This window comes from Glossina fuscipes, unplaced genomic scaffold (genome assembly GCF_014805625.2).
Source record: "Glossina fuscipes isolate IAEA_lab_2018 unplaced genomic scaffold, Yale_Gfus_2 0, whole genome shotgun sequence".
Classification (NCBI taxonomy): Eukaryota; Metazoa; Arthropoda; class Insecta; order Diptera; family Glossinidae; genus Glossina; species Glossina fuscipes.
Genome location: NW_023998414.1, coordinates 5,617,086 through 5,633,490, shown reverse-complemented (window position 1 = coordinate 5,633,490; position 16,405 = coordinate 5,617,086). Strand labels below are relative to the sequence as shown.

The 16,405-nt window shown below is 32.3% G+C and overlaps 2 protein-coding genes across 3 annotated transcripts in view; one reads left to right on the top strand and one right to left on the bottom strand.

The window, feature by feature from the left end:
• Window positions 1-587: 587 nt before the first annotated feature.
• The window catches only part of LOC119636970, a 52,061-nt gene continuing 36,243 nt past the window's right edge, over window positions 588-16,405 (top strand). Inside the window, exons 1-2 of one of the 2 annotated variants that reach the window (XM_038032772.1) lie at window positions 588-815; window positions 6,859-7,462. In XM_038032772.1, the coding sequence (XP_037888700.1) occupies window positions 7,176-7,462 (287 nt within the window). In that variant the 5' untranslated portion in view covers window positions 588-815; window positions 6,859-7,175. The remainder of the gene's footprint in view (window positions 816-6,858; window positions 7,463-16,405) is intronic. The other variant, XM_038032852.1, reaches the window with a different exon arrangement.
• LOC119636900 lies at window positions 12,069-14,100 on the bottom strand. The gene has a single exon (XM_038032649.1). The coding sequence runs from the start codon at window positions 13,803-13,805 to the stop codon at window positions 12,210-12,212; it is 1,596 nt and encodes a 531-aa protein (XP_037888577.1). The 5' UTR covers window positions 13,806-14,100; the 3' UTR covers window positions 12,069-12,209.

The window sequence follows — 16,405 nt, the reverse complement described above, 5'->3', positions numbered from 1 at the left end:
AGTATTTACATATTTACATATATATAATCCAGTGATCTTGGAATTGTACTGATGTTATTCTATTTCCAATGTCAGAATTATTTGTAACCACAATAGCCATTATCAAACTTATATATATAGTCGTTCTTTCTCGTCATTAAATTTAATCTAACTTAATTTCAAATAATTCGCTTATTCATTTTTAAAAGAATTTTGCAATCATATTTTATTTATTTATTTATTTATTTATTTTTTTTTGACTTTTCTGCAACTAATTCATATATTGAAATGAAATGTTTTTATTTATAATTTATATACATTTTTCCTATTTTAACTCGCTGCCTATAACTAACTAATGGCTAAACGCTGAGAGTATTGTTCTCTTCTTTTTTTTAATGATGAGTTGGCAACATTGCGTTGGCTTTAGTTGAGTGTGTGAGTGTCTGAATGAAAATAAAAGTACGGATTAAATGTGAAATAATAAATAAATTACGTACACACGTTGAGAAAATTAAAGATTAATAAGTAAAAAAATGAAAATTTAAGATCAAGTGTTTTTTTCTATTTTTTTTTGTTTCGTTTCGTTTCGTTTTTTTTTGGTTTTTTTTTTTTTTTTATAATTAACTCAAGTAATATTAATAATGACAAATATAATGTTAATACTCCCTCTAACCGGTGTTTAGCAATGAAAATCATTATTGAATTTTTTTTTAGTTTTGTGCAACTCTATTAAAAAACTATAAATCATTTAAAAGTTCATGAATTTGTACTAAATTGTTGTATATGTTAATTAAAAGGAGAAGAATAAAACAATTCTCTCTAACATAATAGAAAACGTATTATATATGTATCTAATATTGTTTTTATACTTACTTCATCATTTCGTCAGCTGGTCGCGTATATGTGTTCCTAAATTGCATGACATAATTCTTTGAACCAATTCAAAAGTGTTTTGCATTAGAAAATAAAACCCTTTTTGGCTAAGTGCAACCCCCCCGCTCCGCACATTCTTTTTTCCGTCCGCATCTTCTGTTTCTTTAAACTGTTTGTAATAAAAACAAAAAAGGTCATGCGACCCGAAAGATTGCTTTATGAATATATATGTATATGTGTGCATATTGAAATTCTGTTTTGAAATAATTATCTATTGTTTTCTTGGGAGAATTTCTATAATATATAGATAGATGACTGTCCTACTACTGATACACTCTTCGTCCTCCTCTTAATCTATAAATTAAAAAGTGAGTTTAGTGTTTTTGTTATTGCTTTAAATAAATTTTTACAATTTTGGTATGTTAAGCAAAAAAAAAAAAAAAAGAAAATGTTTTTGTTTAAAAAAAGATACTACTTTAATAAGATGGCCTTCCTTTTCTCTATCAGTCCGATGTTATCATTATATTAAGAGGATTTTCCTAAAATAATAAGCAAATTTAAAAGTAAAGACACTAGAGTAAGCCACGGCTCGCCATTAAACACTCTACAGTTACTCACATTACGATTTTTCAGATCCGCCTGAGTGGCCGAGTAGGCAAGAGTCTCGACTAGTAACTCAATAGTCGTGGGTTCAAACCTCAAGTGCAGTAGAATTTTTAATAAAAAGCCGATAGCCCTAGATGCTAGTGCTTCAAGACTTTAGTCTTAGAATTTATTCTCTGGCTAAATTTATAATAATAATAATAATAATAATAATACGATTTTTCAAAATAAAGCATTAAATGGGAAGCGATCAAAAAGATGGTCCCTGATACGAACCATTTTCAATAGCTTTGGGCCAAAACATGTGGTTAAGACATCTCGAAAAGTGCCACCCAGGCAGACGTCAGACAGACGGACGGACCGAAAAGTTTAAAGTGATTCTGGATCGATCGGTATAATAAAAGGTGAGTCTATCTCTAAGTGCTGCATACATCAGCACCATATAACAGATGGTGGAGAATATGAGAACAGAGAAAACCAATGGATCTTGAATGTTGTATGTCATTTCGAGAATGCATTGCTTGCAAGTTAATTATCTAATGGGACCATTGAACTTGTACGTGGCCGCAATGTATGTTTATGTTACAGTAACTTAAAATTTTGTACTCGCATTCAATTTCGGCCGTCAAACAAACATTAAATAAGTGCAGAATTCTAGCCCTTAATAAGAAGAAATGAAGGCTAAGGCGAGGACGTTGCTTAGTAGCCCTTATTTTGATTTTGATTTATATTCATTTGAGAATTCTGGCAAACAAGATCATAAAATCCTTAAAATCATTTTTATATTTTATCAGATTTTCACGACGAAGACTGTAACTATATTTTATGTAAACAGTAAAAATAGTATACGCACAGTTCGATCAAGAAGGCAAAAGCTATCAAGAAAGTTCGCCTTAGAGCGAATATGATCACCTATGACTAATAAATAAAAATTGCAATGTATTTTTAAAATCGTAGGCATACTATTCATGCGTAACCAATTTTGCAATAGGCTTTCGGATGATTCTGTGAAATATATATATATATATATATATATATATATATGCAATAAAGCGTGAATAAGTAACATTTTTAGTCAAGGATCTACGGAACAAAAGTAAATGTAATAAGAAGAGATATCTTGTAGGGAAAATATGTCGAATTGGATTATTAAATGAAAATCTTCAAAAATACCGACAGTATCGAAAATAAACCGCAAACTAAACGCTGACAAAACAAACTAACTCTCTAAGCTAAACGTTAGCAAATTTCTTAGCAGAGCTAACAACCAACACCATAATGTTAGTATTCCGCATTTAATTAAATATATTTTTAAAATCATTAATAGGTTTACTTTTCCAAATTGAACTGTTGGTTAGTAAGTCTTCCTACCTATCATTTACTTAAATCAATCCCCGTTTTACCCCAATTTGTCCTTGACAGCAACTAATTGAAACCATTTGTCTGAATTTGAATTGAAACGCGTCTGAATTTTGAAAATCTCCCCACTCTCTCTCTCTCTCTCTCTCTCTCTCTCTCTCTCTCTCTGTCTCTCACTAAGAAATACGTGCAAATGCATCTCATGACAAACAGCCGTTAAAAGCGAAATAGCAAGAGTAGAGAAAAGATACGTCTGTCAATTAGTTTATCTTATCTTCATAATTACTGCAAATACAATCGAAAATTCAGTTTGTACAGTAAATAGATTGTTTCTCTTATAATATTTTAAAATTATATCTTAACGTTTAAAACAATAGGGTCACAGAGAAAGGGAGAGAGAAAGGTATTAAAACTGAAAAAAAAAAAAAAAAAAAAAATCCTCAGCAAAACTTTTATTTTCACATAAGTCGTACAAATAATGTTAAAAATACGATGACAATCTAATAGTTTCTACCCCACTGTACATTTGAGAGACCTAACTAAGTTGCTTAATGCACCTCTAACACCGCGTAGTGGTTGTCTTTAGTTTTTTGTCATCTCATAGTCTAGAATTAGAAAATGAGTTGATATCTGAAAATGAATAGTAAGTAATCCCTACTGAAACGAACTATTTACAGCAACTATAACATAATCATTCTGGGATCTGGTTTATGGTTCTCGATATCGATTGAAAGATTTTTCATTCGACAGCAAAACCAATTAAAAATACTAGAATGGGCCAAGCTCTACCTTTAAATATAACTACATCATCTTGCAGTTATTCATGTAACGACTTTTCAGAATTAAGCTTCGTAAGAAGAGTGATCGAAAAAATTGACTGAAACGAATCGTCTTCAATAGATTTAGCGCTTGGACCTAAATATGTAAGTGCTTTTTCTCGAAATTTGCGGCCTGTAGAATAGTACAAGAAAACAAAATAGACAGATGGACAGACGATTGAGAAAGTAATCTTCAATCGATCGGTATAATCAAAAGGTGGATCTATCTCATATCCTTGTGGGATCTGCATATATCCCCACATATTTAGTACACCCTTGTATCTCAGAACGCCTATCGTAAACCCTCTACTTGTTACAGTGGGCCAATAATCCAGAGCTATAGAGTTTACGCGATCGAGATCTCATATAATGTATATAAATATACCCTTTCCACATATGACGCATGGAAGATATGAAAATAAAATTTCCGACCACTCGATTGATATGCCCACTATTGAAAAATTTCCAATTCGTATGTATTGCTTTGTTTCATTCTCCTGAGCTGTAATCAGTGAATCACAGAAGTATATCTGGCAAGAATTAACGCTTAGATTCTCAACAATTCAATTTCGGTTAACGCGAGTATATCAGAAGCCTTTCTTTTCAATCGCGCTGGATATGATGGCGTCACCCTTTATATGAAAATATATGATACGGATATTGAGAGATATCGTGGCGTCTGTGCGATGTTTTGAATTAATACTAGATAATTCCAGAACTTATCTGTGATTGCGCAAAACGTCATGGAATATCTGCAATATAAAAACATAAATTAATAGTTATGCGATTTGCCCGAGTATGTTTAAAAAATAACGGAAATTTTTATTTAAAAAAACACACGTCATTGCACTAACTTATTAACTAAGAGTTCTAAGCGATATTAAATTCTGTAGAAGAAAAATCCTTTACACAAATCAATTGAAAATATTGATAAAGTTTTATAATGATGAAACCGTAGCATAATCAAAGGAATACAAGCGGTGCATAAACGGTGAGCAAAATCAACTCAAAGCGAATCAATATCATGCTGACCGTTTTCTTCGATTGTTGGGCTAACGTTCATACAGAGAGCTTTCCGTTGGATGAAATATTTTTAAAGAAATATAAACAATGTTAACAATCAAGACTACTTAGATGTGATTAACGACAAGACTCACATGTAAATCTTTCACTTTCACGGTAATTGTTTACTTAAAAAACTCTCTATCTCATGGCAACTCATTATGAAAATTAAAATAGTAAAAATCGTAATAGAAGGAATCATATAGCAGTCTATAACATCACGATCTTGTCAACTTCAAATAAAATTAGATTACCGTTTAACCTAGTAATGAGATATATATTCGTTTTGAAGAACACGAGAATCTAAAAATTTACTTTAGTAGATCGGTTCGTAATTATCATTTTTTCATTCATTAAGTTACCAATATATTGCCTCGATCATTTTAGGTAAATATTGTTAAAGCTTATAACTTTTTACTGAAATATTTTCGAAACTTTACATTTTGTTGTCATATCTTACATCACTTGCAGTGCAATGGTATATTAAGTTTGGATGGATGTCTGCAACACCAGATACATTTTTTAATTATAATGAATCGATTCAGAATCATTTGCGGGGCTGTGCGAGCACAAAACTGTTTCTACTTGTGTCACATACACTCGTCTGCTGCCAATAATGAGATTAACTAAGTATTTTTTACTGGGAAAAAATTGTACTTGTTATTTCGTTATAATTGCATTTGACTAATTAATTTACTTTGTTTTTTTTTTGACTGTTTTTTTTTTTATTATTTTTATTTTTTTTTTAGTTTATAAATCTTGCACCTTTTCATATATAAATACATACTAAGTTTTTGGACACTAAGTGTTAATGAGCAAAATAAAAGATGTAAGGATACTATAGTCGGATAGGGCCGACCATTAGGTAATCTACACCACTTCGCCTAACACAAATATTTATACAACAGAAATTATACATTATTTTCATATAAAAGCATAATTTTCATGAAATCCCTAAAATCGGAGGATGCTCAAAACGTCAAATTGAGCAAAGTTAATTTACTTGTCAAAGATTGCATTATAAAGCCTTTTTCTTTTTTTTTTTTTTTTTTGTTTGAATCCTTATGAGCATTGGAATCCAAATAATAGACCTACGAATGCAGAATTACTATTACTAAGTGATTTCTATAACAGGTAAAAGCGTAGACCCGGGAGCATATTTTTAATGTCATTGAATGGCCATGTCTCTCACTTCCTAGCTCAATCGTATTAAGAACCTTTGGTGACGAACTATAGCGTCAAGTTTCTTATAGCATTAGAATATAATTGTAAAAAACTATTCAAAACCTATTATATAATGCCGCAGTATAGACCTGCCGTAACTTAATTTCATTCATGTCTGAAAGAATCGGATCTCTGCTTAAAAACAATAATATACATATATACATACACGATATGTATATATATATATTATACACGCACCTACATACACAGCCATATGAATATATACACATATACATATGTATGTGTTGATGTTGATTATGAAAAAATAATCAGCGTTTATGCAATTTAACAGTTTCCCAACGTAAGAATAAGTTAAATACAATCGTATGTGACTTCCATATGTATATAATTTTTATAGATCCAATCTATTATTATTATTATTATTACACTATAATTTATTTAGACCGAAGAAATAATTTGCGGGATTAAAAGTGAGATGAGAACTGGCAATTAAGGCTTATTTATAATATGAATATAAAATGTTATAAATAATTTGAAAAAGAATTTCAAAATTATTTATTAAATTTAGTTTTTTTTCAATCCCTTTAGAATAATTCAAGCGATTTAGCGGCCCAACCTTATTCAATTTTTTTCAATTATTTTCTTTTAAGAGAGTAGTAACGTCGCACTACTTATGTCATTTTCTTATACTTACAGCTTTTATTCTCTTTATGCTGATTTTATATTATAAAACTTATGTCATGCAATGTATTTTCCTATCAAGCGGCAGTCTGGCCATTTAAATATGTTTAGTAATAAAGAAGATTTTCAGGCGTAAACAATTCATTTATAGTTAGAAAAATTGCACATTATAGAAAAGTAAAGCGTCACAAAACTAAACACAAAAAAAAGAAAAAAAACGGTAAAAAACGTATTATTGAGAATCCTTTTAATAAACTTCATTTAAAATGTTTGATATTTTTTTTTTTTTTTTTTTTAGAAATTAAAGAAATTGTTTTTTGTATACGTTAAGAAATGTTAAGAAAATAAGAGCAAGAAAAACACCAACAAAAAAAACAAAAACAAAAAGTTGTTCTTCCTACACATCCCTGATTATTAAAACGGCAACAGTTGTGTTAACAGCTGTTTAGTTTAAATAAATAAATAAAATTCGACAATAATAAAAAGCAAAATTTCGTTTATTATTTTAACCTTAAATTATCTTAACTGCACAACTGTTTCGCTTAACCTATCAAAAAATAAAAAAAAAAATAAAAAAAAAAATAAGAAAATAAATAAAAAATACTTCCAAATAATATGGTCACAAAGCAATTTAAACAACAATTGCGTGGCACACGTTGTTATGTTTCGTTGGCCTGTTCAATCGGTTCAATTAGTTTGGCATGCGGCAGTTTTCTACAAATACCTAATACCACCGATCGCATTTCATTGCAACGTGGCCTTTTCCTAACGTCCTTGGGTTTCATTTACTTTATTTCATTAACTGATTTTTGCAATAAATATCTGCTGGATACCAAACATGGTGTGAAATTTCGCAAAAAATACCGCCTTATGATGTCAGACGTCATGGATATGACCAATAAGTGAGTAAATTATATATATGTATAAGTATAAGCTTTCATGTTTGCATATTTGTAGGTATATATGTGCGTGTGTGTGTGTGTGTGTCTGTGTAAGTGTGTAATTTGATTTTAATTAACGATGATGGCAGTTGCCCTTTGATTGAGAAATGCCGCACAGGATAGCATTTGAAATTTTATTTTCAATTCAATTTTATTAAAATTTAAATATTCTTAATGCGTACAATATTTATTTTTCCGCGCTACAAACAGTAAATATGATTCCTTTGGGGCGAGCAATGTCCATAGGATCAGGATATATTAGAAATTTTTCCACTTCGTCTGTAATTTTTCAAACAAAAAAACAAAAAAACAAATTTCTTTGTATATATATGATGCCTCATATGCCCGTCGTCTGTCTTCACAATTTTGAAATTTTTGAAATCCATTACATATATTTTACGAAAATTTCATATATATCATTTAAAAAAGAAACAATGTGGACTTGGTCTACCAGAAAATGTACACAATATTGTGAAACAATTAAAATACTCTCAGTGGAAATCAATGTCTATGAGGGCAAATTGACTATTGAAATGGAATGAATGAATACGTGAACACATGAATGATGAATAATGACATCATGTGGCATTGGCGTAATACTTTCCAATCTATGTAATAACTAAGCCCTTAAAGCTTGCAATCTACACCAAAAATCGATTCAAAATTTGGCACAAATATTGTATTACAAATATACAACAAAAATACATAAATGATGTGTGATGTGAAAATAAAAAAAAATAAAATAATAACGCGGATAATGCATGAAAAAATGCATGCCCAGGATTCTTCGTAAAGCAATTGCAAGTTTTTCTTCTTTTTTCTCTCTCTCTCTCTCTCTCTCTCTCTCTGTCTCTCTCTCTCTCTCTCTCTCTCTCTCTCTTTTTGAGCTTCTTATCCCTATAAATCCCGATGGAAGTCATTTTTTTTAAACACATACAAAATATAATTAACCTTAAATTATTTTCCCTTATGACAGATATATATCTGAAAATATATATTGTTGAAAATACTATTGGAAGTTTAGTTTTTATACGCTACACCATTTGTGGTGGATTACAAGAGGTTGGTGCCAGAAGGACTTGAAAATAATCTTACCTCTTTTATTATACTGATCGTACCGAATTGATTGATTTATACAACATCCAGAGCGCCTTGAGATATATCCACCTTTTATTATATCAATTGTTTCGGAAAGAATTTCTGAATCGATTTACACAACACCCAGAATGACTTGAGATAAACTCATCCTTTTAAACTTGTCTATCTGTCCGTCCGTCTGTCCGCTTGTGCGTCTTGTTTTATTATGTTTAACCTGCGGATCGCAAATTTTGAGATATTTTAATGACATTTACTACATTGAAGTGCTTTAGCCCAAGGGCCTATCCGATTGAAAATGGTTGGGATTGGACCACTTCTCACTATAACGCATTATTTTGAAAACTCTTTATATGATTAACTACATTAAACGAAGTAGTGCCAGGTTTTTAATGATGGGTCGTGGCCAATATAAGGTTTTCACTCGTTTAATACAGGAGCTCACTTTTGGTTAATACAGGAGCATTGGAAGGTAGACAATTTACATTCTTAATCTTTAACGAAAAGGATCATATGATAATTTTTGCGATTAACTTGTTATCTGGAAAAAAATTGAAAAGTTTGTGTTATGGCGAATATATACATAACCATGGTCCTTGCCGGATTCCCTCATTATATGTTATCATCACAAATGTGTTTTTGCCATAAGAATGTATTTTAAAATGTGTGTATATCAGTTTGTCCAGTTAGTTCCTTACAAAATAATTTCGTATTACGCATACTCTCTGTATGATGACTATACTCGTCAACGCTAAATGTTTGTGATACATTTTAAATGTAAATTTTCCAAAGATGTCGACACAGTTAACTGGTTAAAAGCGTCACATTATTCTAATCAAGAAGACATACAGTTTGTAGGGTTCGCGATGCATATTTCGGAAGGCGACTAATGTGTTCGATTACATTTTCTTATGGAATGACGATTTTTTAATAATAAGACCGAAAGGAATTGTAAAAGGTCCAAAAGGTTCCAAACGTTTGCAAGCGTCCTTTTCCTGGGGGACATTTCTTCAAGTTGAGAATATCATGGAAAGGGAGTTTGAAGACGCCATAGATTTTGCTTTTGTCGACTTAATGGAAAATCATTTTGCGATTTATCAATATCCGCGATCGAGTGGGTAAAAACTGCAACTATGAAGTCAATGTTCGCGGTTTCAAATCTCAAGGCGATAGGTCTCGTTTTCGTCATAGTTATAGCGAACTGGCTGTTGATAAAGACGTAACAGTTAGCGGTTTGGCACGCACTCATTAGACTGCGACCACTGTATGCCTATTTCTTTCGTTTTTTCTTTTTCCTAGCTTCTTTCTGACCTCTGCCGCGTTACCTGTGAGATTGGATATCAACAAAAAAGAAAAAAGGAAATGTGTATGTCATCATCAAAAGTCCAATACACTGCAATAATGTTCGGCAATATTCTCTTTTCTTATTTATTATTATTATGTGTTTTCTTCTTTTTTTTTTTTGAAATAATCGATAAATATTAAGCCAGAGACGATATCAAGTCTCTAGACTTTTGCGAGCCAATTTTGTTATTTCATAAAAAGAAGTTTAAAATTGCTTAACGTTTTCTTAAACAGTGCTACAATTTTTTATTTCTTGTTTGATTGTTGGGATACTTATGGTACCATTTGGTTTCATCCGCTCTTGTTGCCAGTTATTTGCAATGATTCATTAAGAAAACATCATACAATGTTATCAAGTTGATAAATAAATATTAAGTACCCTACACACAACTATGCCCAATCCATTTTTAAAACCTATATATTTATATATATATATATATATATCTTTTTAATAAAATATAAAATTTTATAACTTGTTGGCATATAAAGCCACTTTTGCTGAGAATTTTTATATAAGAAGTTTGGGATCGAAAGAAATATATAGCCACATTTTTCAAGCTTACCTTACTAAATTTATATATGAAATGTTCCACATTGGGGACAAATTTTGATTACAAAATATTTAAAATTCAATGTTCTCGTTATTATATTATGGTACAAGGATATATTTAGTTTTTGCGGGCGTATGCAACACCCAGATAAATGTCACGTAGACGAAACTTTTATTATACCGATCGATTTTAAGTTTCTGTCTGCCCGTCTGGCCATTCTATTTTCTTGTGCTCAACGTACAGGACGTAATATTTGAAACATTTTCATGCAATTTTATACACTGATGTGTTTTCGCCCACGACTAAACACTATGAAAAATGATTCGGATGGGATCACTATTTTGCCCACTTCTCAAATTGAACTGTTATCAGGCAGATAGGTGAGTAAACCCACTTATATGAATTTAAAAAGTGATACTTAACATTAACTAGGTTTAATAAAAGATGAATTTATTGCAAGTCGGCTTTTACATACATACATATAAATTTAATACATCGCTGTACTATAAATAGTTATGCCGGGTATTAAAAAAAGATAATAACAATAATGACAATAACCATAATGATATCGTTACATATTGAAAAGTGTTTTACTCAAATTCTTAAAATAGAAACAAATGTTTTTTAACGTTTAATAAAGTGTTAAACACTCTTAGTATTCATTACAAAGATCGTTTATTCAAATATTTATCAATAATACAAGGTACAGAATAAACAATTTGTCAATCGTTTCAAGTACCCTTTTTATTATAAGCTTTTTTAAAACTTAAAGCATTTGACGTTCCATTTCAAACAGGGAGATACAGATATACTCTCTAATAGATATAGGATTTATATAATTAAAGGTTCAAATTATAATGTTTTAGTAATTTCGTACCAACGGATCTAGTACGTTTTATGATTTTTGAAGTTAAGCTGACGAGTCTCAATAAGCGACTGTTTAAATAGAGGCAGCTTTTCATGAACAAAATTTGAAACTAGTGATCATTAAAATAGATAGTCCAAGCCAGGCTTAGTTGCTTTTGGTAATCTGTTTGATGCAGAATCTATCTAGCATATGTTGTGGCGTCTAAACTTCATACACATCTTTCAGTTTTTATTCGTGATGATAAATTATTTTCGAATTTTTATGTCACAACATGCGATGCAAGAGTAATTGCCTTGCGTTTTATGAACTATCCATTCATCCGTAAACATTGAAACTGGGAATAAATAATTTGTTAGTTGTTAAAGGTTCTAAGTTTACGAGATACATTTTCCTCGAATATCGCCTATGTATCTTCTGTATAACAATTTTCAAGTCCTTTTCCCTTGTAATCATTTTTAAACCATTTAAACAAAAGTTAAGTTAACTAACTAAATAAATAAATAAATAATAAAAAATTTTTTTTTCTTTTTTAGCACTTAAAATCGTGAAATTCTTAGTAGATTATAAAATGTATATAAATTACCGAGTTTTGCAGTTTTTTTAAAAGAAAGCTTTATTTGTTATTTTTTTTTTGCATAATTTTTTTTAAATTTAATTAGAGTTTCACCTGTAAATTTATTACAAAGCATATAAGATAATATATCGCCAACAAGAAATTTTTACTAAAAAAAAAAAAGAAAAAAGTCCCTTCAAATATTCGAAAAGAAAGAATTCTAAGGAAATGCAATATTCCGACATTGTTATCGTCGTCCAAAATTGAAAAAATGACAGTCGTCTGACAACTGCATTCTTAGAGCTTCTTTAATGGAAACTTTAATACACTCTGTCTTCTGGCGGTGGGTCTCTTTGGTGCAAACGATTTTAAACCGTTCATGTCCATTTTGATAGGCTCGTAATAGCGTATGGGGAAGTTATGGCTTTCTCCGAAAGGAGATTCGGGCCGTCCGATGATGCCAACCGTGTTGTCTTTGTTAAGATTTTCCAAAAGTTTTCTTAACTCATTTGAGCTTTGAAATGTTGTTGGCGATGTACAGCTTTGCTTTAATGATATCCCATCTTTTTGTCGTTTAAATGGTTCTTTTTTAACGCTGTTACACGTTTTAAGTGAAGCCCATTCATCATTCAACTGATGTATAAGTGAGAATTTATCATTTAATTTTCCTGGAACTTGATGCTTTGGCGAATGTTTTGGTTCTTGACCCCCTCGAGTACGAGATGTAGTATTGGATTTTATATCGGCGGCAGGCAAAACAAGGACGCTTGCCACTGAACCTTCAGATTTTTTACGTTCAAGATCTGCTACGATCTTACCGTCTGCAGGTCTTTTCTGCAATGCGGTAACTTTCTCTCCTTTCGACTTGAAGAAACTCATTGGTAGAGATACTTCGTTAGAAGGTTTGTGTTGCATATCTTCAAGACCCGCATCTTTATTGTAAAACTCAATAGCAGTATGTGAAGTTTTATTCTTTTTTTCGCTTTTCGACTTTGCCCGATCTTTTCGTGCGTTTTGTATTATATCGTGTTGCTTAGTTAGAGAAACTTCGCTAAATCCGGCCATCATTTCTTGGGGATAATTTCGGCCAACAGGACGGATGTAATTCTTGGCGCTTTTCAATTTTAATGTTTGAACCGATGTTACCGTTTCAGAGTCGTCTTCGTTTTCGGTGAAGAGATCGTAATCAGTTTCAATCTCTTCGCTATATGGCACTTCATTTCTTCGTTTATTACGAAGACCCTGACGTATTTCTTGCACTACACTAGCGCTGAACTGATCTACGGGACAAGTGTATCCAGTGCAATCGTTTTCCAATGAATTTGACTTGATTTTCTTAACTTTTGCTAAATTTTGAGGAGGCGATCGTGTTTTTGGCTCTATTCGGGTGATATCATCTGAAGACTCTCTTAAATTTTCGACCGGTTTCATTATCCAATCGAATGAATCATTCGACTTCCGACCGCTGAGATAATTTTTTGATTTTTTGTAACTTTGACGGAATCTCTCAAGCAATGTATTACGTCCCCAATTTATAGGCAGACAACCACCTTTCGATCTCAACGGTAACATTTTTTTATCTTGTCTCTCCGTTTCTTCTGTTTGTGACGTTTTCAAACGAAAAATAGAACCATCTCTATCATCTTTTCTTTTCTGGCCGCTAGGGCTTCGATGCTTCTTTTGCCATTGACACGTGCACAGCAGTTTATTCCCCCTACCAGCGCCGCAAACGTTGCACTCGCATTGCCCAATCATTCGCAAATGCGATACGTCGTTCAAACGTATCGGTTTCTCCTCGCGATAAATTTTCTGTATTTTTCCTGCTATCTTATTATGGGGACACAAAACATTTTCGTCAAGTATGATTTGCTTTTCAACTGTAAATTTAGACATAACCAAAAATTTTTGTCTGACTTGTGGTTGTATTATTTAGGTCTTTTTTGCGTTAAATTTAGTTTTGTTGAGAACCGTCAAAGTTTACCAAGTTAAATGAACAGAGAAAAACAAATAAAAAAGGATTGGGATTTTGTTCGGCATTGCCAGAAATTATGATTTTCCAAATGTATGAATGCGTGACTTTTGTTTTTTTTTTTACATTTTCTGTTTTCGTTTACAATAGTCTTGCTGTCGCCTTAACTCTTCCCGATTCAAAAAAAAAAAAATTAAATATATATACAGTAACAAACCCATTACTTTTGTCTCTTCCTCATATATGACAGCTCTTGAAATATCGATCAGCTATAAAAAACAAGACTATCATCTACACATATCTTTGTCTCATACATCGTATTTTATATGCAGTTGGAAACGCTTGCTATGTGGCCTTTGTCTTGCGAAATTACATATGCCAAATTCCGCCAATCCTTCGCGAAAACGTCGCACAAGTTATAATGTCAGACAGTAGAGGAAAAAATGTATGCTTTCTATTTCCGAAAAATATTACAAAAAAAAAAAAAAAGAAAAAATGAAACGCGGAAAAAATGCCACAAATAAAGCGATATTAATAGTTGTCTTTTCACTGCGGAGATTTTGACCGTCCAGATTTTGCTTTGATTAACCAGTCGCGGTTGGGATTGAAGAAATTAAGGATCTAATCTTTTTTCGCCATTTCGGCATTTGATGACTAAATAGGTCAGGTATCGACTCGATTTATTACCTTTTCTCTGCGATCGCATCGATATAAATACTTATGGCATTTCAATAAAGCGAATGCGAATGTACTTTATTCCTTCTTGGTTCCATAATTTTGACTTTTCATTACTAATATCTTGATTATATTTTCAACGGAATTAAACTATGCTCAGTTATAAACAGAAATTTTGAGTTTAAAAATGATTCAAATTTTATTTTCTACAAGAATTCGAACCCAACGTCAATTTCATCCTAACATGTACACATATATAAGACGTTTGTGAAATCATGGCAATGTTTGTTAGAAACGGCGCGCTTGATAACAAACTTGCATTGCGCTTTACAGAAACAATATCTTTATAATAAATACAATTTCTTATACACATGTTTATCGACTCTTTTTTTAGCATTTTTTCGCTTGTAATTCTATTCGACAAGTTCTGGTATAATTGGCGGTCGAAAATAAATGACGGTGCGTCGCAGTAATGTAACGTATTTGGCAAGTCCCCTCCTGTAAACGATATCATTAAGAGGATGACGCACAGGGGTTGGTTTACGAAAATTATACATTTTATAAGTAGGCAAATAGATGGGTGGTTCAAAGAAAATGTCTAGTAGAGATAGCGCGACGTTTAGGTTTCCTTTGGTGACCAGGTCGTCAATGGTTCGCATCAGTTCTTGTCGAGTAGCTACTGTCATTTGCGGTGTGACGGCGGTATCTAGTAAATCTCTAAGTATATCAAGTTGGTCATCATTAAGTAAGCCCCTATAAAACATATCCATCAAATAAGCCCTGGCTGAACGTTTCTCCATGCCGGACAGTTTATATAATAGAGAATTAAAGTCCCTGGGCTTAAAGGAACCTTTAGAACCGAAAAATCGTGATCTGATACGAGGTTCTCTCCAACCTTGTTGTTTTTTTATTTTCTCAAGTATATCTCGCCATAACGATTTCATAGGTGCTAATCCGTCTTCGTCTTCTTCTCTTTCATCATCCCAACGATTCAGAGCATAAATTTGATTCATCCACTCATCTACCACAGCTTCTTCATCAAAAGCTTCTAAGTCTGATACTTCATGTATTCCTCCAACTTCCGAACTTTCGCCTAAAGGTTGTCGAACTTTCATTTGTGATCCCCGCTGACCAACAAGAGGGGATATGCCAGTTAGAGATAACTTATGTTTCTTTGGGCCTTGTGGTTTAAAATCTAATTTCGATTCTTCTATACCTTCTCTATCTGCTTTGTCTACTTTAGTAGGTCTCTTCATCGAAAAAACGGTTGCCGTTCGTGCTAAAGTTCTATCTAATGATTCCGAGCTTTCAGGTCTTTTCTTAGCTTTTCTTTTTAACTTCAACATTTTCGCAGCTTGTTGTGGTACTGGAATTGGTGTAGGCATTGCACTTTTCGTCGGTATTTGAGTTACCATTGGTTTTTCAGTAGTCGCAACTGCTGTCGTTGGTGTGCCAGTTGCCTCTTGCCTTTCGGCCACTGCAGCTGTTTCGGTTGTCGTTGGTGTTTCAGTTTTCGCTGCAAATGGAAGTCCGGTTGCAATTGCAACTGGAGGAACTGTTCCAAATGGGGTTGCAGTTGCAACGGGAGTTGCAGTTGCAACGGGAGCTGCAGTTGCAATTGGGACTGCAGTTGCAATCGGGGTTTCAGTTCCGACTGGGATAGCAATTGCAGTTGGAGTTACAATTGCACTTGACATTGGCTCTGCTGCTTCCATAGGAGTGGTGATTTCCGATGATTTTGAAGGTGTGGTTGGTGTGACAATTGCTGTTGGTGTTATACTTTCTGTTGGTGTAGTAATTGATGATGGTTCCGCAGTTTCTATTGGTGTCACAGTTTCCTTTGGCGTTG